Source organism: Nerophis lumbriciformis, linkage group LG21, assembly GCF_033978685.3.
Source record: "Nerophis lumbriciformis linkage group LG21, RoL_Nlum_v2.1, whole genome shotgun sequence".
NCBI classification, from domain to species: Eukaryota; Metazoa; Chordata; class Actinopteri; order Syngnathiformes; family Syngnathidae; genus Nerophis; species Nerophis lumbriciformis.
In genome coordinates, this window is record NC_084568.2 from 16915026 (window position 1) to 16941608 (window position 26583).

General features: G+C 39.1%; 1 protein-coding gene across 7 annotated transcripts in view; it reads right to left on the reverse strand.

Annotated features, from left to right (window-relative positions):
- Window positions 1–914: 914 nt before the first annotated feature.
- Window positions 915–26583, reverse strand: part of LOC133621019 (sodium bicarbonate cotransporter 3-like) — a 91247-nt gene continuing 65578 nt past the window's right edge. For 6 of the 7 annotated variants that reach the window (XM_061982791.1, XM_061982790.1, XM_061982789.1 and 3 more), the window contains 16 exons: window positions 25718–25805; window positions 23093–23239; window positions 22465–22571; window positions 21142–21316; window positions 18600–18733; window positions 18216–18461; window positions 15699–15804; window positions 15367–15528; window positions 14167–14280; window positions 13889–14050; window positions 12034–12285; window positions 11897–11965; window positions 11650–11823; window positions 11048–11185; window positions 9951–10051; window positions 915–4580 (listed from right to left, as the gene is read on the reverse strand). In XM_061982791.1, coding sequence (XP_061838775.1) covers window positions 4499–4580; window positions 9951–10051; window positions 11048–11185; window positions 11650–11823; window positions 11897–11965; window positions 12034–12285; window positions 13889–14050; window positions 14167–14280; window positions 15367–15528; window positions 15699–15804; window positions 18216–18461; window positions 18600–18733; window positions 21142–21316; window positions 22465–22571; window positions 23093–23239; window positions 25718–25805 — 2257 coding nt within the window. In that variant the 3' untranslated portion in view covers window positions 915–4498. The remainder of the gene's footprint in view (window positions 4581–9950; window positions 10052–11047; window positions 11186–11649; window positions 11824–11896; window positions 11966–12033; window positions 12286–13888; window positions 14051–14166; window positions 14281–15366; window positions 15529–15698; window positions 15805–18215; window positions 18462–18599; window positions 18734–21141; window positions 21317–22464; window positions 22572–23092; window positions 23240–25717; window positions 25806–26583) is intronic. The other variant, XM_061982792.1, reaches the window with a different exon arrangement.

A 26583-nucleotide genomic window follows, 5' to 3' on the forward strand; every position in this document is an offset into this window, starting at 1 on the left:
TGTCTATTCTTGGTGTTGGATTTTATCAAATAAATTTCCCCAAAAAATGCGACTTATACTCCAGTGCGACTTATATGTTTTTTTCCTTCTTTATTATGCATTTTCGGCAGGTGCGACTTATACTCCGAAAAATACGGTATATGGGAAAAACTTTTTTTTTTTTAAATGTTGTGGGTGTGGCTTACATACTGGTGAGCTCTATAGTCCGGAAAATACGGTACATTTAATACTTGTATATTTTTTGTGTATTGTTAAAATGAGTGGAACATTTTAGTTGGCATGGAGTCTATCTTTAGTCCCTATTATTGTGTCAGAAAGTTGTTTGTTTTTACGTAAAGGAACATGCAAAATAGTGATCTCATTGTCAAAGCAATAGGATATGGCACCACATGCAAGAACTATCATTGCGGCATTGCGGCTAATAACACATTTCTCCTAATTTCTTAAAAATCTAATAATTCAAAGGTCTTTTGAAACCAGGATTGTCATGTTTTAAAAATAAATGTATTATTCATGATGTACTTCATATTATACATAAAACTAGCTTGCTTTGTCAGCTATAAGATAAAGCTAACGCGTTGATGAGCATATATTGATGTATATTGGATCTGTTATAGCATCTAATGCCCAAAAAGCCTGGTTTACAATATAAATACCTTGTGCGTGTGCAAGCTATAAAATAGCGTATACTATTAGTGGCCGTGTTGCGTGTGATCTACTAAAACTGCATGCACAATTTAAAAGTGGTGATGACCGCCTTATTTAAATGAAGATTTTGCATGTACTATACGGGGCATCACCACGGACACTATCATTTACTGCACACTCATGTTATCATGCTCCTACCTGTGGCGCTTTGCCATCTACCACTTTTTATGGGCATTTTGGCAGCAGTGCATCTACAGTGGCACCACTTTCTTTTTTTTTTTTACCACAGGTGCATGCAAGGGAGGTTGCACTTATGTACTCAATACACAAAAAATGCATAATTCAAACGTTTTTTATAATATAGGATATATATATGTTAGTGATGTATAATCTAGTTTAAAAAAAGAATGTCATCCAAAAAATATGAAATGACACCAAAACGTATCCAATTAATTTATTTTAATCGGCTCCTTAAGTCATTCAGCAGCTATAAAATTATAAAATGATGTTGCTGAATCGACTACGTGTCTAATATTTTGTTTATTTCTGACCGTCCAAATACTGTATGTTGAAACGTAAACGTAGGTCTTTGTAGCCTAAACACTAGTTTCTCACAGTCGTGTGGAACTGTCAGTCTGCGCATCTTTTTCAGACGTGCTAAATAAAACGCAAAATAGTGCTCGCAAAACGGTGTTGATAAATCACATTACATGTGCTGTATATATGCATTTTCTCTTCCCAGTATTGTGGGCCTTTTGATGATCAGCATATATTTTGCATATTACTGAAAACAGAGACGCAAAATGGATTGCACGCCTTGTTCTGCTTACTTAACAGACGCAATCCACTTTGTACATGTTTAGTAGATCAGCTTTGTGTGCTCTATCAAGTTTGCACATGTTTTAGTACACGCAAACCGCCCAAAATGTATCAAAACGCCTCCCTGTGTTCTTAAATCTTTATGCATGTTGCCTTTGATGGAAAAGTTTTGGACACCGGGTCCTGTGTTTGGGTCTAGTATTTTGATGATTCTAAGCATTCCTGTAACTTCTTTCCAATGCACATTAATTTCACAGAGTGCATCGCAACTAACTTTACTTCTGTCAACAAAAGTAGCAAAGAGAGCACTTTCTGTGTTTGCTACCACTAACTGCAGACTTTTTCAAAGCCGTGGAGCATTATCATGTCGCACTATTGCTAAACGTTTCAAATAAAAACATAAAACAGTGACTGACAATGTCCGCTCTCACTGGGATGGTTGTATCTTTCAGCACTTGTGCTGTCCTTCAGCTGCAACATTTTGAATAATCCTCCCTCAGGTAAAAAATGCTTTGTGATTTTAGTTTTTTGCTGTGTTCCATTTGTTGAGAGCCATATATTATCAAGATGATTTTCTTGGTGCCACAACCTACTACTAAACAAGTGAGATACACTATTTGCAATACAGCAGAAGCGCCTTGTGCTTTGTTTATAACCAAAGTATTAGCAGCCCGGCTTCTTTTTCTTTATTTTATGGTGGGTCAGAATTAACGCTCTTAGCAGCTTAAGCCGGAGGAACAGTGTGAGCAAGGCAATGTGTCACGACGCCAAAAAGTAGTCCCTCTGTGTTAGCTCTTACAATAACACATTTTCAATAGCTTGGTTATTATGCAGGTAACGGCATGAAAATGGAGCGTTGTTGCCGCTTTGTGGATGTTTTATTAGACTGCTTTATAGGCGGAATATATGAACCCTAATTACGTAAAAGCAGATTTTCACTACTTAGAACGCACAGAAAAGGGAAAGACGTGTGTTCTTGTCTCACAAGGATTGTGGATGGGCAAAATTCCAAAAAACTGCAGTTCCCATTTAATTACATAAATAGATGTTAACGTCTTTAAAAAAAGAAGAAAAAAGCCTCATTGTTTTAATGTATCAGCAGTACGCTGATTAACTTCATTTCATACTTCTATGACATTTATGAGTGTTAAAATTACCTTAAAAAAAAATCACAGGGCCAGAGGTGCTGTACCATGGTAATTGCTTACTGTCACGATACTGTAGCTGTCCACGTAAAGAGAAAAACGTCAGCTAAAAGCTAAACAACTGATTTTAGGAAAACAAGACAATTCAAACCCCAAATGACCACAAGATGAGCATTTGTCATAAATAACTTTGTAATACAAAACCCTAATAATAGAAACTCGTCCCAGCTTGAAAGCCAAAACTTCCAACGGTATGAGTATCATTCCTCTACCGCTATAACTGACTGAACAAACAGCATATACACTTACATTTACAAAGTAGCATAAATAGCTACATTTTCACATGTGCAGTAAGCATCAACATATCCCCTTTACTTTGATACCAAGATCATCCATGCAGACCTGTGGATACCAGTAGGATATTTGCTTGACGTAAATATACACAAATATGTTAAGTGGTAACGCTGCTTCTTCCCACTCCATTTCAGACATAAACAAAACAAAACTATATCATACAATAAACCCTGTGTCATTTCATAGGAAAAGGTTAAAACATTGGCTTAGCGGTAAATTAAACTAGCAAAAACATGATGATAAATGTACATTAATTTCTACGGAAAAACATTTTTCATCTCTAAATAACTAACTAGCGTCAGGAAACTGCTAATGTTCGACATTTAAGGTTCCACTGTACTTGGCCAAGAAAGCATCACAGCAAAGTAAAAACGAGCTGACGTTAGCATTATTCTCTTCATTATTTTCATTAACGTTTATAATTAAAAGCATTGATTAAAACTATTGTGATACATTAATTAGGGATGCACACTACTTTTTTACCAATACAGATAAGCTGTAACCTTTCTCAATAACTAATATTTTTTTTAACATTGCAGTTTGTGCTCACCTTCAGGTGGCTGATAAGGTTTATGTGTTGAAGGGTTATGTTTTTTCCCTCCACGCGGAATGTTTGCAAAATAGCACACAAAGTACGAACGACGGCATGTTTGTTTACAGTGACCTGAGGGAACGTTTAGTAGGAGAAAAGGAGCGCTTAATTTGCTCACCCTAACCCACCTACAGCACAGCAAGAGTAATCTTGCCTCATTAGAATGTCTTTTTTTTTCTCCATTTTTACCGGTTATCGGAGCTATTTTTCTTTTGAGGTCATAATTCAGTATCTATCGTGCACCCCTAAAGACATACGGGCCAGTATTGCTGCCTTTCGAGAGACTTGTTTAGGTAAAGTTAGGTAAAATATGCTGGCAAAGTGCTTACTGGACAGTACAGACTTCATATGGCCTCTGTCGTCATCTTTTTACATCGTTATCAATGAAACAGTAGAAAAAAACATACATGCATTTATTTTTAACATACAGTATATATATTTATAGATAAAAAGATTCTGATTTTTAAAAAAAACTAATTATTTTTTTAAGCAGCGCTGTTCTGCACAAAGAGAGAACACTACAAGGTATCCTTTTTAGTTACATATGATGCAAAGTACCTCTGTTTTGTTTTGTACAGCGACAGGTAATTTCCACAATATTAGATGGCATGGATAATTCCTGAAGGGCCTGAAGTGAATGGCGCTGGTGCTGCTCACTTTTGTGTTGGAGACGTTTTTACAGTAGAGAGACTAATATCATAAAATTAACAATGACGCCAAGACTGCGGCCCATTCCTTTGGCACAAGAGATGCAAATGGTAAAAAAACAAAAAGTCGATACATGTGGATCTACGGTACATCATTACAGTTCGCCATGGCAACCGGCCAGCCTGGTGGAGCTCACCTGCTGTGCTAAAGATACACTGGCAGGTTTCGCTGTGTGTACAGTACGTTTGGCGTCCCCTCAGTTGTGCTCCGTGTTGTGCGGGAGGAGACGCCATCACAAGAAGGTCTCCACGGTGGAAGTCTCTCCTGGCGTGTCAGGGCTGATGTCCACTCGAACGCAGGCCGCCTTCTCCAGGCTGTTAACATGGGTGCAAAGCAGACGGCGGCGTGGTGGGCTTGAGCAGAGAGCAGTGCAATCCCCAACGGTTTTAGATGATTTGGAAACCAAACATTTTGACCACACAATGGATATCAAGCAACACCAAAGGGCAACCATTCTGACTTCTGAAATAACAAGTTTGCTTCCTTTATATATTGTATTAGCAATATGTATTATTTATTGCAATTTTTGGGGTTTTTTCCGTTGTATTTTACTTTGAGCTAAGTGTACACTGAACAAAAATAGAAACGCAACACTTGTTTTTGCTCTTATTTTTCATGTGTTGAACTCAAAGATCCAAAACTTTTACTGTATACACAAAGGACCTATTCCTCTCAAAATATATCAACATCTGTGTTAGTGAGCATTTCTTCTTTGCTAAGATAATCCAGTCCACCTCACAAGTGTGGAATATCAAGATGCTGATTAAACAGCATGATTATTGCACAGGTGTGCCTTAGGCTGCCCACAATTAAAAGCCACTCTGAAATGTGCAGTTTCATCACACAGCACAATGCCACAGATGTCGCAAGTTGTGAGGGAGCATGCAGTTGGCATGCTGACTGCACAAATGTCCACCAGAGCTGTTGCCCGTCAACTGAATGTTCATTTCTCTACCATAAGCCATCTCTAAAGACGTTTCAGAGAATTTGGCAGTACATCCAACCGGCCTCACAATCGCAGACCACGTGTAACTACACCAGCTCAGAACCTCCACCTCCAGCAGGTGCACCTCCATGATCATCTGAAACCAGCCACCTGGACAGCTGCTGCAACAATTGGATTGCATAACCAAAAAATGTCTGCACAAACTGTGAGAAATTGTTTTAGGGAAGCTCATCTGCATGCTTGTCTCGACCTGACTGCAGTTCGTCGTCGTAACAGACTTCAGTGGAAAAATGCTCACAATCGATGACATCTGGCACGTGTTCTCTTCATGGATGAATCTCTGTTTTCACAGTTCAGGGCAGGTGGCAGACAACGTGTGTGGCATCGTGTGGGAGAGCGGTTTGCTGATGTCAACGTTGTGATTCGAGTGGCCAATGGTAAGGGTTATGGTATGGGCAGGCGTATGTTATGGACAACGAACACAAGTGCATTTTATTGATGACATTTTGAATGCAGACATATCCTGATCCTGTGGCCCATTGTTGTGCCATTCACCCGAGACCATCACCTTATGTTGCAGCATGACGATGCACAGCCCCATGTTGCAAGGATCTGTACACAATTCCTGGAAGCTAAAAACACCCCAGTTCATGCATGGCCACCATACTCACCGGACATGTCACCCATTGAGCATGTTTGGGATGTTGTGGATCGGCGTACACGACACCGTGTTCCAGCTCTTGCAACTTTACGCAGCCATTAAAGAGAAGTGGACCGACATTCCACAGGAATCAACAACGTGGTCAACTCTATGCGAAGGAGAAGTGTTGGACTGCGTGAGGCAAATGGTGGTCACATCAGATACTGACTGCTTTTCTGACCCCCCTAGGTCCCCAATAAAGCAAAACTGCACAATTTCAGAGTGGCCTTTTATTTTGGGCAGCCTAAGGCACACCAATAATCATGCTGTTGAATCTGCATCTTGATATGCCGCACCTGTGAGGTGGGATGGATTATCTTGGCAAAGAAGAAATGCTCACTAACACAGATTTAGACAGATTTGTGACCATTATTTAAAGGAATAGGCATTTTGTGTATATAGTAAAAGTTTTAGATCTTTGAGTTCAACTCATGAAAAATGCGAGCATATCAAAAACATTGAGTTTACATTTTTGTTTAGTATAGAAAGAGCACCGCTGAAGTGGCAGCTGGTTGCATCGGCTCTGTGCTCTTGATATCTTCCATGTCCTTTTTTTCTTTAATTAATGTTTCCTTCTTGTTTTCATGTGTTTATACCTTATTTATTGTGGACTTCATTGAATCTGCACTGCACCCATATAAATTCCTATTGTGGGATAAATTACCGTAAGTATATCCTATCCTCCTATTTTATTATTGATGATAGATTACTATAGTAGGGAAGGGATTCATATGGCCCTATTCCTGGGTGGATCTCATGTGAGAGGAAGGAGGGGGGGTTATTCATTTTGCAATTCAGTCTGCTGAAAATGATGGAAGTGTCACTCCACATTAGGGATTTCCCGATCCAGGTTTTTGCACTTCCGATCCGATACCGATATTGTTTTTGCACTTCCGATCCGATACCGATACTGACCGATACTGGCCTATCCGAGCATGTATTAAAGTTTAAAGTTATTTAGCCTACTTAGTTGTCGGAATCATGTTGAAAAGGGTTTTAGTACTCTTGATAACCACTAGCCAGCTGAATTAGGAGAGTTTGAATAATACACAATGGTTGGTAACAAGAAACTGACCTGTTTATTCAAGGATAAACACAAAATAGACAAAATTATACATGACAAACAGAAATGGCATCATTGAACTAGGGCTGGGCGATAAGGCCTTTTTTTTTTAAATATTGCATTATTTTAAGGCCATATTGCGATACACGATATATATCTCCATATTTTGCCTTAGCCTTGAATGAACACTTGATGCATATAATCACAGCAGTATGATGATTCTATGTGTCTACATTAAAACATTCTTCTTCATACAGCATTAATATATGCTACTTTTAAACTTTCATGCAGAGAAGGAAATCACAACTGAAAAAATCACTATTTTTTTTCATACGGTGTTGATCTGGAAATGTTTGCCTCGGCATTTTGATGGTGTGGGCGTGTGGCACCGAATGGAGATAAGCGTCTCGACAGACGTTACAATATTTGAACAATGATGACGAAAACTGTTTTCTCTGTCGTGTCCGTGTGTCGAAAATTGTTATGCGCTTATTTTTTTTATTTGATTTTGTGCGTGGCATAGAGGCGCACCTTAGAGGGAAGGTTGCTCGCACGGCTGCGCTAGCATCACAGCTAACGTTAGCCATGCTGCTACATCTCTGCTCGGGGAGGACGTATACGTATGTGACGTATGACGTGACAGTATGTGACGTGTGTCGTGACAGTATGTGACGTTTGTCGTGACAGTATGTGACGTGTGTCGTGACAGTATGTGACGTGTGTAAGAAGGTGCGCTTGCTGTCTGTGAGAGGGAGACACAGGAAAGAGTGAGAAGAGCCTGTCGTGTAATGCCAGCAGCTAAAAGCAACTGCGTGAGAATCCACAGACCTGTGGATGTGTTGAAGGTGTGCTGGAAAATGCGGAACGGAAATTAGGGAGCAGCAGAAAAGTGGAATGTATTATTTAAATCGGTGCGTTGGAAAACACGGACCGGAGTTTTTTTATAAAACTGGATCTGGATCGGCATGTTCCCATGCCTTGCCGATATGCATTTTTTTGCAAATATCGGCGGCCGATCCGATCCAAATATCGGATCGGGACATCCCTACTCCCCATTGCAGCTGACGCTGTGGTCAAAGTTGGAATTGCAACAAAACACATTTTAAGATATTAAACACTCTGCCATTTGGCAGCTAAAATTAATAGTCTGAGCAAGGGGTGCCTTGATCAGCTGTTTTACTGCCGTGTTACAGGCACAGTTTGGAAACAATTAAGGTATGTAAATAAACATTTACAAAATCGTTTCATGTAAATATCTTATTTCACAACGCACCGGTATATATCTGCGGCTTATAGTTTGGTGCGGTTAGCTTATGAAAACATATTTTTTTCGTTCTAAAATTTAGTGGGTGTGGCTTATATACAGGATCAGCTTACAGTCTGGAAAATACCGTATTTAACACATTTTATGTCATTTTCAACTTTACGTCAACGCAAATGTGATTCAAAGGAATAGCAACACAACACCTTTTTCAAACGTAACTCACTGGTCAGTGTGCTATTTTTAGAACAGGCTCGTTGGCTACTCATATGGTCCTGGAGGGAAACATGGTGGCATTGGTGACCCCTGAGCTAGACAAAGTAGCCGGGGAGAGGGCGGTCTGGCTTTCTCTGCTGAGGCTGCTAATTATACACAGTATATGAACTAAGATAGTCGATCATAAGTTCAATTTTTTTTTTTAAACTGTGCTGAAACTGCATCTTGTCTAGTGTAACTTAGTCAACAACATGATTGAGTTTACATTGACCATTCTGTCAATGTGTGTATGGACTTAAAATTAACTGTAATACCCGTTTAATAATTATTATTACTATTCTCTATATACTTAAATACAAGCAAGGAAACTTCAACATGCAATGGATTTGTGCATTGTTTTTTGCAAGTTTAGCATGAAAAAACCCTCTCTAAATAGCATGAATAAACTAGATGAAGTCATCATAGGCTGCAAAAGTGCATATCCCATAGAAGCAACATTGTGTATCTTGATATCGCTAGGTATTGTTGGAACTAAGCATTGCTGGTGCTCAACATCACTGATCTCTGACAGCGCATTTTTGGCCATTTTATCAGAAATATTTATAAACCAGGGGGTCAGACTCACAACTCCATGCCAAAATGCAAACAATTAGAGAAGACAGACGGGTGCATAGATATTAAATCAACATTGTAATCACACAAACATGCACAGACACACTCACAGTATGGCAACATCCATGTAAAGTTTCCATATAACCGTGTGGACGTAATGTGAGTTGCATATGCGCACACTGTTAGTTACGTTTACACATTCAAAGCACTTTTAAAGTCTGCGCTTGTGACAGTTTAGGCCATGCATGGTCTGTTGAATGGAGTAAGCGTAAAATATTAGGGCACAGTTAAGTGCCTCAAATGTTCTCCTGCTACCTCTTCTTCCTGAAGGAGGCTGTGGGTCACTACTCCTACCCTGTATCTGTTCAAGATGGACATAAGAACGTTCTGACCTCTTTTTGCTCATTTCAGCCATGAAAGTACTGAGTGTGTGTGGAGGGTGGTTTAGGCTCTATTTACATTTACTATAAGACATTTTAGAAATACTCTACAGCAGTGATTCTCAAATTGTGGTACATGTACCCCTAGTGGTATGCAAGCTCCATCTAGTGGTACGCCAAAGAAGTCTATAAATATGAACTGTATATGGAGTATCATTGTTGATGTTTGTGCATTGTGTGTAATTTTACAGTGGCCCAAAATATTAAATATACTTGTTAAATAAAACCTCTGCCTTGTTTTTTAATGAATACTCAGGCCTACTACACTACAGTATTTTAATATTGGTCATTGTGGTGGTACTTGGAGAGCCAAGTGTTTTTCTGAGGTGGTACTTGGTGAAAAACGTTTGAGAACCACTGCTCTACAGTAAAGAAGGAGCACTATAATAAAGAAACACATGATAATTTACTTTTGCAGAGGGGTTTTATTTAGTGGGGTCACTCACCTCCCTGAGAGCGTCTTTTCTGGGAGGTTGAGCAGGTTTGAGTTGTCGAAGCTGACCTGCAATCCGAGCTCTTCTTGACGAAGTAGTCGAGACTCCTCTTCCTGAAACAAATAGTTTTACACTGGCATTAATTGAACAATACATTTACTATGATGCATCATATGTACCGTACAAAAACAAACATCTCACTAGTTTGCCACAAATCACTGCTATTTTATCATATTACATACCAACATGTCACATACTGATAATAAAAACATTTCCAACAGGGTGGCTGCACAAAACTGCCCTGTTATCTTTCTAAAGGCAGAAATTAGAACATATATAATTATTAAAAGATTGTGCAGATATACACTACAAAAGCTGAAATCTGTAAAAGATAAAATATCTGAAATCAAGGTCTTAAATAATACATTTTACACTTAAACCTAATAAAATTGTGTTTTGGCAAGTCACATTTTCAAAGTATTTGTAATTGTCTCTTTACATTAGATTGTATAGAGCAATACCAATGTTGTGGCTTTTTTTTTTACAGCAAATATTACCTGTCTAGTTATTACATTTGGTAATTGTCCACTTCTGTCTCATTTCGCAGTATGCATTAAGTTCAGCTTGTCCGAGAGGTATTGCCATAGTCAGAAAGTAGTCTGCTACCATTTAATTTAATGTGCCACTCTTGTCTTTTGTTGAGCCCTGCAAAGTGTTGGCCTGTAAGTATTGTACTTTCTACACATCAGCTGTCTGATCGTAATGTGCATCATAGTTGTTGTCCTGATTGTCTAATTTAGAGGTGTTAAAATTGCAAGCGAACCAGTAACATGTATTTGCTGTATCCAATATAAAATAGCATTGAGCGAACGCATTAGTTTTAATGCATTTATTTTATGTTGAATGTCAGATAAGTTATTTTTTATTTTATGTAAGTTATATTGACATACTTTGTTCCTGTATGTGGAGTTTTACATTGCTTGAAGTCAGTTAAGTGCTTCAACTGGAGTCTTGATTGACGACCTGTTACAGTATCTGGGGAATTTGAACAACCATCCAATAAAAAACAAAACATTGAGACAAAAATTGAACACCAATTTTAAAAGTACCAGCTTTGCACGCGCTTTCTTTTTCTTGTCATCTTCTTTTTTCTTCTTGCTCTCCGGCATCAAGTCATCTAGCCAGCTTAACTCTCTCTTTGTGAAAAAGAAATCTAGAAGCTTCCGGATAAAGACCAGCGCTAGAACCTGTAAAGAATTAATAGTTTTACAAGGAAGCATATTTCAGTGCAATAATACATAAATGATAAAACATCGGTGTCTAATTTGTATGGTTTGCCATGTGTATATCCTTTTTTAAAAAGGCTAAAAAAAGAGGTATAAGTTTTGTGTTAATATTAGTTATTAGTATAATCAGATAGCTTTCGTGCACTATTTTTTTATTTTTGTTTTATTACTGTCACAATGTCATGAGCCTACAAAAAAACAAAACAGTTTCTGTCTTCTAAGCACGGTTGCTATTCATGATTCCCGCTGGTCAAATGCTGGGCTGATCCCAAAGTCTTATGTATGAAATGTGTTCGGAAGCAAATGTACACGCCATACTGTCACCTAAACTATTTGTGGCAGTCCAAATGTATACAAGGTCGGCCGCAACAAATAATTGAGCATATGAGAAACACTATTTGTTGACTTAATTGGGACTTCCCTACCATCATGGGGAAGACGACCGCTGCAGCAGAGGCCTTGATGACCCAGAGAAGCACCAGACAAGTGAGCTGCACCAGTGTGAAGATATGGACTTTCCACAAAGGAACGTAGCGCAGGTAAATAAGGTCAGGCTGGTGCTTGGCAGGCATGCCAAACAGTTTGATTCTGTCAAAGAACTGTAGAGGAAATGAAGCAATGCTGAGTATAAAATATTTGAAAACGTTTGTCGTTTTAAGAAACAATACTTACTTGGATGCCTTTGAGAGAGGAGGCGCCCATGTAGAGAAAGACTCCATACAGCACTGGCATCGGAATGAACTAGAACGAGCAAAAGTCATCTAACAATGCAAGCAAATCCACGGTGGGGCTAGTCATTTTCCCCTCACCTTGAGCGCTGATGTCATGAAAACTGAGCAGCCCATGAGGACAAAGATCATGAATCCAGTGACCCGCTGCTCCCGGATACCTAGAAACTTTGGCTGTTCTCCGGGAGCAGAGCAGCCGGATTCCACTTTCAGGCTGTTGACGTGTGAAATGGAGAGGACAGTAGCAGCCACAAACCAGGGCAGGCCCATAATAGAACACACGCCCAGCATTACTGCCACGATCAGTAAGTCCAGGTGATAGCCGCAGCCTTTCTGTAGATTTAAGAGATAATTGTGTGGGACATCAAGTCTGATATTTCCAGAGCATACTGTATATAGTGCTGTGCAAACGTCTTATGCCATTATTAGATATGTGGTTTAAGCGATATTGACCATATAACACAACAAGAATGTCACACAGCAGAGCTGAAATATGGAACAAATATGTTTGCCAATCTATTTGTTAGCAGACTACTTCTTGTTAACAAAAAACACAAACATACTGGAGAGGTAGTGCCAGCGTATTTCTTAGGTTTACTTATTTTGGCTCAGTTTTTAGGCCCTTCCAATTATCTGCTTAGCACCGGAAATGGCGAGCACCAGAATCGGAGGTTTAGAGAATTGTCGAGTAACTGAACTTTTGCAGGGCAGCACGGTGGTAGAGGGGTTAGTGCGTCTGCCTCACAATACGAAGGTCCTGAGCAGTCCTGGGTTCAATCCCGGGCTCGGGATCTTTCTGTGTGGAGTTTGCATGTTCTCCCCGTGACTGCGTGGGTTCCCTCCGGGTACTCCGGCTTCCTCCCACCTCCAAAAACATGCACCTGGGGATAGGTTGATTGGCAACACTAAATGGTCCCTAGTGTGTGAACGTGAGTGTGAATATTGTCTGTCTATCTGTGTTGGCCCTGTGATGAGGTGGCGACTTGTCCAGGGCGTACCCCGCCTTCCGCCCGATTGTAGCTGAGATAGGCTCCAGCGCCCTCCGCGACCCCGAAGGGATTAAGCGGTAGAAAATGGATGGATGAACTTTTGCACCACATATACTACTACAGCGTTTTGATACTTTTTGTAGAAGATATCTACAAAGTAGTGTTCCGATCTTCACTGTGACAATCTCAACTTGACCAACTTTTGGCAGAACAACTCTTTGATGAACTTCATTTTCAACCCCTGCGTCATCAATAGCACATCTCCACATTGATGAGACTTTCATAGAAGCGATGTCAAAAGACGACAGCGGGACATAGCATTGGACATTCGGCACAGCACTTAAGGCGATCAACAGCTGTTCGGGCAAAGCCCAGATCATTTCTCTTGATTCAAGATGCACTTCATCTTTGATATCAAGAATACAGATTTGCCTTGAGTGATGTGGAATGCTAAGAAGACAATGATCGTAGCTGCTACTGTTGACTAAGTTTGTGCAAAACACACGCCCGTGGTTTCAGAACATGAAACCAAGTCCTAACTTGGAGGAATTACCCAGGATATTAAGTATTTCCGAGTAGTGGCCATGTTTTAGTAGCTGGGGAACAGCCATAACGATGACACTCGGAGGATCCTCTACCAGTGAGTACGGCAATCTATAGTAGAACACACTCAAGGTTACTAAATTGGGTAAAAGGAGTGTAAAGGTGACTATATGGGTGTATTTCATGTTTCAAGGGCTGTAATAATGTTAAAAAAAATCAGAAAGTTGTTAACCGTTTTTAAGTTCCTGGTTACAGACGAACATGCAACTCTAACCATGTTCAGTATTTCCTGTTCATGGGATTGAATAAAGAAAAGTAGTTTACATGAATGAAGAGTTTCCAGCATTCTATGATTCAAGCAATCCCGATATTATCTACAAGTCAGATTTGTGCGCGTGATTAACCTTAAGCTTGTGCTCTTTGCGGTTGATGATGACAGCAGTGATCTGTTGATCCATAAAGATGAGGATGGTGCACAGAAGGGCAGGAAGTGCCGCCACCAGCAGTGTCCACCAAGGGTTTTCTCCCAAAGGGTCCATCAGCCAGCCTCTGTTCTTTGACGTTGGCTGCACAAAAAAAAAATCAGAAGTGTGCTACATTTTGTTCAGGCAATGAGCTTGCTTAGAAATATGGTTTTATTTTGCCACACTTGGAAAAAAGACATGTTTGAAAGGATGCCTACCTCAAAACGATCAGGGACATTTAGCTTAGGGGAGGGGATCCCCATTAGGTAGTCCACCAACACCATGATCATGATAGTTATAAAGACAGCAAAGTCACTAATAGTGGATCGCACCTAGCACACACAAATAAAAAATGTGTTTTTATTAATATAGAAAAATAAACCATTGATCTGCAACAAGGTCTCAATTTGATTCACAAATACAGTGATACTTTAGTTGTCTTACACCCCACTTTTTGCATAAAAAGTTTTCCCTAGTTTTGGAGTTCTGTCTCGGTTATCGTACTGCAAAACATTACCACTAACAAACTATGGTAGTCAGTTCGTCCACGGAATCCAGTACCCAAACAAAAAATCCCAAGTGTTGGTGACTCAAGTCTTTGTGTTAAATGTTCATTTACCCATTTCAATCATCATTTAAATGTAGTTTACCTTTTTTTTCTACATGTAAAACTATGATATTTTATAATAAAATGCGTTTTGTACTGTAGTCATATTTATAGTGGTCTAGAATATATGGGGAACGCTTCACAAAATTAATGGTTCAGATGTTGTCGCTGTTTTGTTGTCACCGTTTTCTGTTTGGTGTACATTGTTGTTCTTAACACCCCAGAATAACATATATTCCATGAAACCATTACCATGTATCAGTTGTCAGTTTCAAGGCTGTTTTAAAATAAATAAAAAAATAAAAAAGAGTGCCATCCTGTCTGTACATTGAGCTTGCATTAGTGGTCTTGTCCACAATGACAAAAGCAATTGATATGTGCTGCGTATGGAAGGGTTGTCCTGACTAGCATTAACTTTGTAGTTTGTTCTCAATTGGCCATTTTGAAATTTTTTTGGGGGGGGGGAGTGAGCGGTTGAGTGATTCATGGAAAACATTCCTTCTCCTCACGCTGACAGCATTTCAGTCACATTTATCTAGACAAAAGATTTATTTTTTTATTGGTGTTATTGTTTGTTCAGATTTTTTTCGTACGATTTGGTCTTTGTTGGAACTTTTAGAACGGATTAGCAACAAAAACTGAGGTACCACTGAAATGTGTTTGTCTAGGCTACTTCAACCTCCAGCAAAAGATGGAATGCACCGATGATTTTGGTGTTAACAGTTAAACAAAACAATTCAGACAACGGAATAGGGACCATAATGTGGTTTTGTTCTACAGTATATAATGCTACATTAGGAGTAGTACCAACCTTGGTGGGGAAATATCTCTCTGTTTTGAACTGTTTGAGGAAAGAGGACAAAAAGAAGGTGGTAAAGAAGAGAATGATGGACCAGAAGAGGACATCTGGGATGTAGGGTCCATGGTTACTGCAGGCTGTGCCCACAAAATCTCCATGGAGCACTTTACACATCTAGGGAAAACATAGTACTGTTTTTTATTAACAAAACAAGCACATAATGTGACTCATATGGCATTTCTGTACACATGCTGTAGGACATTGATGATTGCATAGCATTTAAATGGAGCCATCAGTGTAATTAACTGCTTTTGACACTAGAGGACACTGTGTAGCAATCTCACGGAAACATTGAGGCTGCTCCAGGGGATGGAGTCGGGGCTGTATCCTGACTGGTTCCACGTCTGCAAGAGCTGACCTGAGGCGTTAACTGGCGGAGCGCACTGACACCTGGAAACAAAAAAAACAAATAGAAAAACAATTAATATTTCATAGTCAATTTGAAACTTAACCTGCAGCGAAAGCTTCTGGACTTTATTTTGTGTTATTGCTTGAGTGAGAACTCTGTAGATATTATGATAGCAGGGGTTCTCAAACCTTGAGGCCATAGGCCCCTTACAGGACAGACTACTTTCCAAGGAACGCCCTATAATTTTCATGCTTATACTATCTGTTAGTATTATTTTTTATTTTTTGCGCTCTTTGCTCACATTCGCATCATAGTAATATCTGAATGGCTTGTCATTAAAACTGTGTTCTGTAGATAGCGTTGTAACTTCCAGGGAACTGTGTGTGTATGTGCGTGTGCTGCAAAATAACTTTCTTGATCTGTGTCCTTGGACAGGTAGTCAATAACACGTAGGTTGGCCGCCTTTTTGATTTTCGGTACATGTTTACCTTCAAACAATTACGTACGTACACATGTACATGTGCATGTGTCCGGAATTGTAGTAAACCGTTTCTAAAATACAGTTTCGCAAGCTTTCCAAGCTTGAACAGTGCTATTGAATTTAAGCCTGCTCATTGTTGCTCACGTGAATAGAATGCTGTTTTCCATTCAGGCCAGACTTTTGGGGATTAGTCAACTCCGCACAGCTTAGGGGAGCTTCGGTGAGACTTACCGAGTCCCGGCGCGGCTGCATGGTCCTGCTGCTCGCGACCCCCTGGTTGGGATCCCGTTGCGGCCACCGCTAATCCCGCTTAAGAAATTACATTTCACGAGCCTTGGTATGGCAAATTTTGATATCGATGGCCGCTATATGGAGTCAAAAAACTGATTTGGAATGCAAAATGAGTGGCCGCTTTAAACAGATGGCAGCTATAGCCATAGTATATAACACTCCTTTTTGATGCGGGGGAAATTTTTGTGGCTATCGGGAATGGACCGCCATAGACAGGTGCACGCTAACACAGGCTTGACTGTATGTAATATTTCTTTATTCAAAATACGAGGACAACAACAGTTGGCAACAGCGGCGGCCAGTGTCTTCATTGTGGGTAACGTCTAATCGCTACAACTTGAATGTCCCCTACTGCTGCACAGAATGAAAACAATCCCAAGTCAATAATTTCATATTTTATTTGTTAGATAACGTTTAAAACACGAGATCCGTTTTACCACACACAAACACTGAGTTTTGTGTCATGGTCGATTGTACAAATTAGATTATGACATCATCCAGCGCCCCATTGCTGCTAATAAGCTCCAAATCTGTGAGAAACACTCTTGTCTATGGGCCACACTTTGGATAACCCTGACCTAAAGACTCATGGTGTTTATTTTATTGACAGCAGTCAGTTTGACACGACTTATTTTCCAATGCACTCTTTCTGTCTGCTAGTGGGAGTGCGATCATGTGTTTTTGTGTGTCTTTGCGCAGAGGTGTAGTGCTCGATAGAGCACTGTATTCCACTGACTGTGTACAAACTAAAATGCTGTCATGTAAATAAGAGCATTAATGTATTTTCCGGACTAAAAGCTGCTACTTTTTTCCAATACTTAGAACCCTGCAGATTATATAACGGTGCGACTAATTTTAGGAATTTTTCCTCGCTAACATCCGGAGTGTTTTATATTCATCAAATAGTTTTTATGTTACACCAACAGAGACACTAAAAAAGGTGTGTTATTGTTTGTGCTATGGCGCCATGTTTTGGACCAGTTTGCTCCCTGCAGGTGTGGTGGTTTGAAAATGTCCTTCCTGTTTTGGGCCTTGAAACGGAAGTATAACCGTTCATATCGTTTCTGCTCGAAATGATACCTCAGTCATCACTCAAAGCAACGTTTGTAAGTTTTACAATATAATTAAAACAATTTATACTTACTAAACCGTCCCATGTGTGATGTCTGTAGTAGGGCTTTCATGCATATTTGTACGTGCTATCGTAATGTAATCAAGCTAGCTTTGTTAGCAATAGCAAATATGCTAAAACGTTTACAAGTGTCTGTGTTAGTATTACTAACTTACAATGGCATTATTTTTGTATCGTTTCAGTTTTGTAAATTCACCAAAATGTCACCGTGGAGTTACTGAATCTGTTTAGCTGACTAGAGAGCTAACTTCCGCAGCTAGTGGGTCCATGATGACTTCTGTTTTGTTTGATCAGCAGAAAGTTAAAGCAGAAAGTAAGCAGCTATAAACAGGAAATTAAAACGGTCAGCATTGTCACAGCCACTAACAAACACGTAAGAGGAAGACGGATAAATCCATAAATTGGTGGTGTCGATACCAAGGGTAGTATCAGTATATGATCGATACTACAGTATTAAAGTCAATATTTTTATTTTCTCAAAATCTTACATTGGAGACTACTCACAAAACAAAATAAAACCAAACAGCATGTACAATATCAGCACTTACGAATATGATGTGAGGTTGTCGAGGATGTTGTGACTGTTGACAGGGTAGTGTTCTCCAAGATGAAAAAGCTTTTCAAGAGCCTCGTAGATGAAAATAATGCAGATAAGTGCTGCAAAAGCTTCCTCCGTGAAGCGGGTGATGTAGCATACCAGGGAGCTCGCATCTGTGGCAACCAGGACAATACATAGGAAGGCTGTCCACAAACCAATGCTAGTTCGTAACGACAAGTAAGACAGACCATAGTCCCTGGAGTAAAGGGGGGATGACATAAAAAAAAAGAATAAGACATACATAAACAATTGGTGGAAACTCAACTCAATAAAGAGTACCGACTGTTGTTTGCTCGTAAAGATAATGTTTAAAATTTTACTGGATTTAACTTACGCGCAGAACTTAAAGAGGATCTTCTCAAAGACTAAAACAGGCCCTGTGCTGCCAAGAATAGTTAGGGGCTGGCCGGCAAAGAGAGAGTATGCCACCCCCGTCAAGGATGCCCCAAACAGAGACTCAATGGCACTCTGTAGAGACAAAACACAGGGAGGGAGGGAGTGAATACAACAGGGACAATGAGTGTGAAAAATGACAATACGCAGAGAGAGAGAAAGCGAGAGAGAATAAAAGAAGAAAACCAGACCTGAACATAGAGTTTTGAATAAATACACAGATACGCTGTGCAAACGTCCATCCTTGTCTATTGTACCGTCACTGTACAGCCTATTTGCTGCACAGTTTACTTAGATTATACAGTGTCACATAAACATAAACCAGCTCTCTTCTTTAACCCTTCTGAGATAAAACAGGCACATACATGTTGGAAAAAAGGGAACAAGGTAGAAAAAAAAGTGTATTTTTAGGATGGGTGTCCCAATCAGATATTGATATCAGTCTTATATCAGCCAAAAACAAGTATCGGATAATATCGACTTGCATCAATCAATCAAAGTTTATTTATACAGCCCTAAATCACAAGTGTCTCAAAGGGCTGCACAAGCCACAAAGACATCCTCGGCTCAGAACCCACATCAGGGCAAGAAAAAACTCAACCCAATTGGGATATAAGCACTCTGATACAAGCAGTCCTGAAAGCGTATTTACCTGTACAAAGCTGGAGAGCCAGTTAACAGCTAAATTAAAAAAAAATGTTTTGGTCTTTTCTTGTATTTTAGTAAAGTAATTTCCAAAAGGTAAACATGCTAGGCTTAGAGCTAGCAGCTACACAACAATAGCACACAAGCTAGACATACGTAACAAGTGTCCTCAATTGAACAATATTGCGGTCTAAAACAACATTTGTCAATATATATCAAATAATTGTAGTTGCATAACTTACAGACATCTCAAATGTAGATGAGTATTGGAAAGAATCCAATAACAAACGTGTCCAAATCATTCAACTTAGCTTAACTTAATGATATTTTGTGGTCACAGGGTGTCACTAAAAACAATTACTACTTTACTCCACTTTAAATCAATTGACAGCATAAATCAGTGAGTGTTTTCATACCTACCATTGTTCTCTGAGTAATGTTAATTTATCATGCCTTTTCTAACATTCCACACTACCAAATAATAAAGTTTGTGAGGTTTGTGCGGTTAGTGTATCGGATCAATATCAGTAACAGCCAACACTAAAGGCTCCTATACCGCTATCGTATCAAAAGTGGAAAAAGTTGTTACAGGGCAACCCTAATTTGTAACGAGAAATAAAGCAAAATTGTCATGGTATTAAAATGCACCAGTGTTAATGGCAGCAGCAAGTACTAATTTCCATGTTCAGTATTTAACCATTGAGAGAAATTTCACAAATATTTTGGTAATTTGACTAGGATAGCAGAAACTGGATTGTATAAAGAACTCTCAATCGTGATAATATATGTTTATACATACACAGTACAGCAGTATTTTGTTTATTGTTGGTAATCCATTCGAAAAGATCAGACAAAGCCTGAATTGTACAAAAACCGTAGTAATTTCTCCCAATAAGAAATAACGCAAATCCATTTATTAATTGATACAGACATAAGCCGCAGATATATACCCGTATGTGACGAAATGAGATCTCAACAGAACTATTTGGTAAACGTTTCTTTACATACCTTAATTGTTTCCAAACGGTGCCTGTAACATGGCAGTAAAACGGCCGACCAAACAAAACAGAAAAGTTATTGATGTCTTTATTCTTCCTTTAAAACAGGGCTAGGCGATATGAACCAAAACTGATATCCCGGTATTTTTAGGCCGAATGGCGATATACGGTATATAATGGTACTTTAAATAAAATGTGCAAAGTGCTTACTTTGAACTCAACACCACATTAATGTTACTCCCATTATTCTGAGAATTACTTATAATAATTATAGTTACTTACCAAAAAATAAATTTAATTACTAATGGAACTACTCTTTAACAAATGTAATTCATTACTAGGGAATGTAATTAATGTGCTACTTCAAAAAAAAAAAAAAATTTTTTTTTTTTAAATATGTCATATGCTGTTGAGAAGTTTCTGAGAGCGGTGTGTGTGCTTTTAAAAGGCGGTCTTTTGTCAAGCGACGTGTGACGTCAGTGAGGGTTTCATTTGAACTGTTTTTCTTAGTTTTAACAGTTAGCAGCAACAACTGTGTAATCTTTTTAACTGCCTGATTAGTTGCGGCCACGTCGGCTGTGCGCAAAGGCGCATGTGGCAGGGGGTCGTGTCTGCAATCCGCGGTAGCGACTCAGGACGCGTGCAAGACATTTCCTATGTGCTGAACCGTTCCTCAGCTCCGGTGACTCCATGCCGCACTGGCCGCAAACGGCCATAACAGAGGCACATAAAAAAATACAGGTATGGCGGTATTGTTTCGAGCATATACCGCTTTTTCAAAATATACCGATATTAACTATAATACGAGGTACCACTGTACTAGTAATCTGTTGAACTCACTATATTGCCTTTGGTTGCCTCGCCAAGCAGACCGCCGAAAGTAATGACAGGAGACATGCAGGCACAATAGAGGAAGAGGATGGAGGCTAGACATTGCAAGCTGAAGGAATCCCTGATGTCACTCCAGTAAAACGGGGCCTTCCGCTTAATATCCAATATGAGACCGCCAAATATCCTACAAAAGGAAAGTGGTAGAGTTAATTAGACAGTAATAAACCCAACAAGCAACACACAATTTAAATGGGACTGGTCTGTTTTTGGACAGGTTTTTTTTCCAGCCTAAAAGGATCGAGTGTGAATGTAAAACCAACTAACGGGCGTCAGCTTTCTTTAAATTAGGACCTCATATTTATGTACACTGCTGTGACCCCCAATGCCTTCCTCAAGCCACAATCAATTTATAGCAACGCTGAAAATAAGAGTGAATGTTTAAATAAATCACTGTATCGAGAGTATGTACAGTATGTGCGCTGTGGTTTGTATAAAGCTCAACTGTAATATGAAATAATTGAATTAATAAGCCTCCTGAAGTTTTTGTTAATCACTACATACAGTACCTTACAAAAGTGAGTACGCCCCCCACATAAGGTAATAACTTTCATTGAACAACACTGAAAAAATACAGTATGATACATTGTAAAGTAGTCAGTGTAGCTTGCAAAACAGTGCACATTTACTGTTGTCTCAAATGAACTGATGGCAACAAACTGAGTACAGTGAAAGTTAAAACGTCCAAATTGTACCCAATTAGTAATTTTCCCTCCACGGTGGAAAAAATGGTAGTCAGATAAATGTTGACACTGTGGGCCAATTTCAGTCATTTGCCCTAAAGGGTGTACTCACTTTCCTTTAGTGTGTGTAAACATTAATGGCTGCATGTTGAGTTATTTTAAGGGTACAGTCAATGTACCGGTACACAGTTATACAAGCTGTACACTGACTACGTTACACTATATTACAGTGGGATTTCTTCAGGGTAGTCTCAAGAAAAGATTTGAAAGAAACAAGATGGGGTATAATCACTTTTGTGAGGTACTGTATATGAGAATAATAAATCATTGAGGACACGATTTGTCAAATATTTATTGCACATACTTAGCACATACATTTTGATCATCTTTTAGTTAAAAGTGTTTACTGCTGTCCATTTGTGTTCCTCAGTGAATTAAAAGTAAATGACAAACTTTTGCAGAGAGACTTTTGTAAAGAGAAATGAGAATGTGTATAATGTATCTAATTGTATCTGTATATCTGTACATGTTCGAAATAAACTTTAACCATAACCATAAATAAGAATGTTCCCCAGAAAAGTACTCGACTTGCCTGCCAGTCCTCTGAAGCTCTGGTCCTGCATAGTGGTCCCCTTCGTTTTCATGTTCTCCACCTGGAGATGTGGTGCCATTAGGATGGGATGGCCTTTTCCTCTTCAGCTGCAGGTCAGAGTAATTCACGACTATAAAGTCACATAAGGTTAACTATGATATATAGGAACACATTAAATCCACAAAGAGCAAATGGTGACTAAAGAGTATACGGTAATATAACAAAACCATTGAACATATGTAAAATGCTCCAAATATTATATTATATTCCCAACCAATTGCCTTCCTGATTCACAACCAATTGATTCCGCCCGAGTGCAGCTGGCATAGTCTCCAGCCCACCGCAACCCCAAGAAGGACAAGCGGTAGAAAATGGATGGATGGATGCTTAGTGATCAAAGCGTGATGACTGATAAAAGCTACGCACACGTTCTGTAAAAATGTCACATTGAACTAGCCAAACACTTTACATACAACGGTGTTGTACTTTGGCACGCTTGCCAACTAAAGGAAAACAAAAGGCTAATCAGGTAAATAAAAAATTAAACCAGCCCATTGGAAGTGAGCCCATGGTATTGTTTACCCAACAAAACATCCATAAGAGGAACTTCATGTAGAAAAAATCTCACCTGAGATGGTACATTTTTTGGAGGGTCAATCCGGATCGTGGGGTCCCACTCTCCAGGAGGGAGGACAGTCACCTGATCAAGGAACTCGTCAATCCCAGAGAGAAGGTCGGTTCGGTCTTTGGCCTTGTATGCCACGTCATGGAAAATCTACAAAATGAAGATTTTATTAGTGAAAATATGGCAATTTGTTTACATTAAGGACTTATGTGGTACTTTGATTTTCGATGAAAATGATTTCCAATAATATGTTTTGGTTGTCCTGCACTCCTGGTTATCGTATGGCCAAACAATCTACTGTGTTTGCGTATCATTCTGAGGATTTGAGGGCCCAAATTAAAAATCCCACATGTTGGGACTCATTCTTGTAGCGTTATTTAACAGCTTAACTGTGTTTGTAACCTGTTTTTATTACAGAACGTGCCCGTAAGCCTGCTATCCACCCCCCACCAGGAAGTCATTCATCTCCAGCTGTCGCTTCTATAAGGCATAATTACTGGATGACTTTGTAGTTATTCGTAACTAACAGTTACACAAGGCTCTGTGCTTTTTTAAATTAAGTACAGCTGTGAAAAAAGTCACCATGTGGCCATAGACGGTTGCAATGCCAGCCTCAAATTTAATACATATCAATACCGACCTCTTTCAAGCTCACACAATCAATTGATTGCATGACCACGAGGCTAACTAGTTGCCATATATGGAACAAAGCGATGCCTGCTATCTAATACTTTATACTGTATTGGGCTAAAATCCTTACTCGTGGTCCTGCTGTATGTTTAAAATCGCAACCCATTGGCATATTTTCAAATTGGCCCTTGAGGCAAAAAGTCTAGGCACCCTTGATGTCGAGAAAGAAAAGTCGAAACAAGGTTTCTGTAGGTGAACCTGAGGAAAGATCATTACTGTCACCAGAGAAAGGTAGTGTGGGTGTGTGAAACATATTTATTGGTTTCACAATATTTCTGATGGTAAAAAAAATTATTCAGTGTTTGTAAAATTACATTTTGGATGAACTCTTTGGAACAGATGAATAACTAAGACCGAGGTACCACTGCAAATCAAATAATGAAGCTAAAAGCCCCATGAAGTCCAAACCAGCCTTATTAGTTGTGCAGTAAATAGAAGTTAGGGCTGCACAATTAATCGACACCGAATCCACATCAAGGTTTTAATTAGTGCGATAAATAACCGCAAAAAGAAAAGGGTTTTTTTTCTCCGCCGTCACCGGAATTTGAGTGACAGACATGTTCGCCAATTAGAATTGTTGAGCATGCCGTTCTTTGCCTCCTGGCCAATCAAGTGTTTAAAAAAAACAGTAGGTTTGTGTGCGCTGCAGTGCAGCAAGCCAGTATGCTAAAAACAAACACCACTTGCTCCATGGAAAAAGTTTTAATGGGGACTAGGCCTGGGCCGATAAGTCAATCAATCGAACAATAGACAAAAATAAAGCCAAAATACTTTGCCGGCTTTGATAAATTGCTATGTCCGTGTGTGTTTGTTGTCTTCGTCTCCCATTTCAAACAAGGAGAAAGAGGTCTCACTCTCTGCATCGCCCTCAGCACAGCCGTGTATAGAGAGAGTATGGCCAACTCGGTTTACGGGTTGGTGTCTGACATGGCGGCCTGTAGACCGTGAAGGGCTTTCGACCAATCGTGTAAGAGATCGTCTGGCCATAGTCTGATTGGTCAAAAGCCCCTCACGTGACTACAAGATGCCATGTTGGGGACCAACTCTGAAACCGAGTTGGCCATACACTCTCTACACACGGCTGTGTCCCTTAGCACTGAGCGTGCTTATTTAACAGTAGAATTAACTGAACAGAGTGAGCCCTCTTTTCAGTTATTCATAATCTTTGTTTTGGTGGGCCGGGAGCAAAACCGCTTGCCTTTACACACAGGAAGCACAGACATTGCCTCCCTATTTGCGACTCATTTGTGAGAAGTTCCACAAAGTAACAAAAATTGAAAGGGGAAAATATGATTGCAAAGCCAAATGTCCTGTTGTGGAAATATTTAATCTTCAACCCATATGGGCAATATGAGCCTGTCAATACAGATGAACTAGCGAAAACCCAAAGTTGATTTTTATTTCAATATTTATTAAAGTTAATGTTTTGCTTACAGAAATTAGAGTCCATTTTATTTTTTACTTACGGACAGCTAAACATTATTTACCTTTCAATTACAGTACAATGGCAAATAATTCTACAGTAATGCGAAATAACAAATGATATCCTTTTAAATGGTTACTTGCATTATTATTATTATATATAATGATAAACATTACATTAGAAACACTGTACAGTTATTATTGGTTATTTCTTCAGTTTAAGGGCACGATATAGACAAAAGCACTGAGTCTGTCTGCATAATGCCAAATATTTCTGAAGCTGCATGTTGTTCTGTGTGGCACCTTGAGACAATAAAATGTTTGTTGAGAGTCTAAAAGTAACATGTCTCCCTTCACTAGTTATTTTCACAGTTTTATGCATTTATATGTATACGATATAAAAATCGCAAATCGATTTGCAATCGTAATTTTGGAGAGAAAAATTGCATTTTTTTCCCTTAAAATCGTGCAGCCCTAATATAAGTTTTTGATCTTGTATTTTATACATAAAAGCACCTCATCTGTCATCAGAGTGGCCATGGATCTGCCAATCTCATGGTACTGAGGACCCTTTCCATGAGGACCCAAAAGCAGGAACAGAAACCTTTGGGCAAAACACATAAGCATTGTAAAAAAAAATTAAAAATAAAGAAATTACATGTTTTTAAGATATGCATGGTAAAGGCTTCTGTTCTATGTTGAATCTATAATCCAATCATGTCTGAAAATAATGAATATCAGATAAAAAGGAAAAGTACATCTGCCTAACCATTACTGTATACAGTACTGTATATTATTGGTATGGCATGGTTTATTTGTTTCAGACATACAGGTTAGATCAAGGAACATTAAGTGGTTCAAGTCTGAAAAGGAGTAGGAAGATCAAATTTTAAGTAATATTACCCCTTCTCCATATCTATGACTGATTATTTATTCACAACATATCGTTTACATGTTGTTCACAAAAGGAAGGTGCTCAAAAACATAGATCATCAGGTGTTTAAAAAAGAAAGAACGGTTAAAGCATGTGTAGTGTTAAGGACAAATAAGAAATATAATTTCAAAAATAAGGACAAAAATGTAAGAAGTAGTAAAATAGAAATACATTAACAACAATTCAGTTACAATAACTTAAAGGTAGGGCTGTCAAAGTTAGCGCATGAGATTAATCACAAAAAAATGATCGCCTTAATAATGTATAAATGTGAATTAATCAAGGGGGATAAGGGGCCTTAAACGCAAATTGAAACCTAAAAGGCGGCGCTACTGGCCTCACACCGTCCACGGGCAGAGTGTTCACAAGAAGGACTCGGTGAGTATACTTGTATAGCAATTGACTCTATTTACTAAATCAGATAAACTACTTCACTGTCCAAATAGGA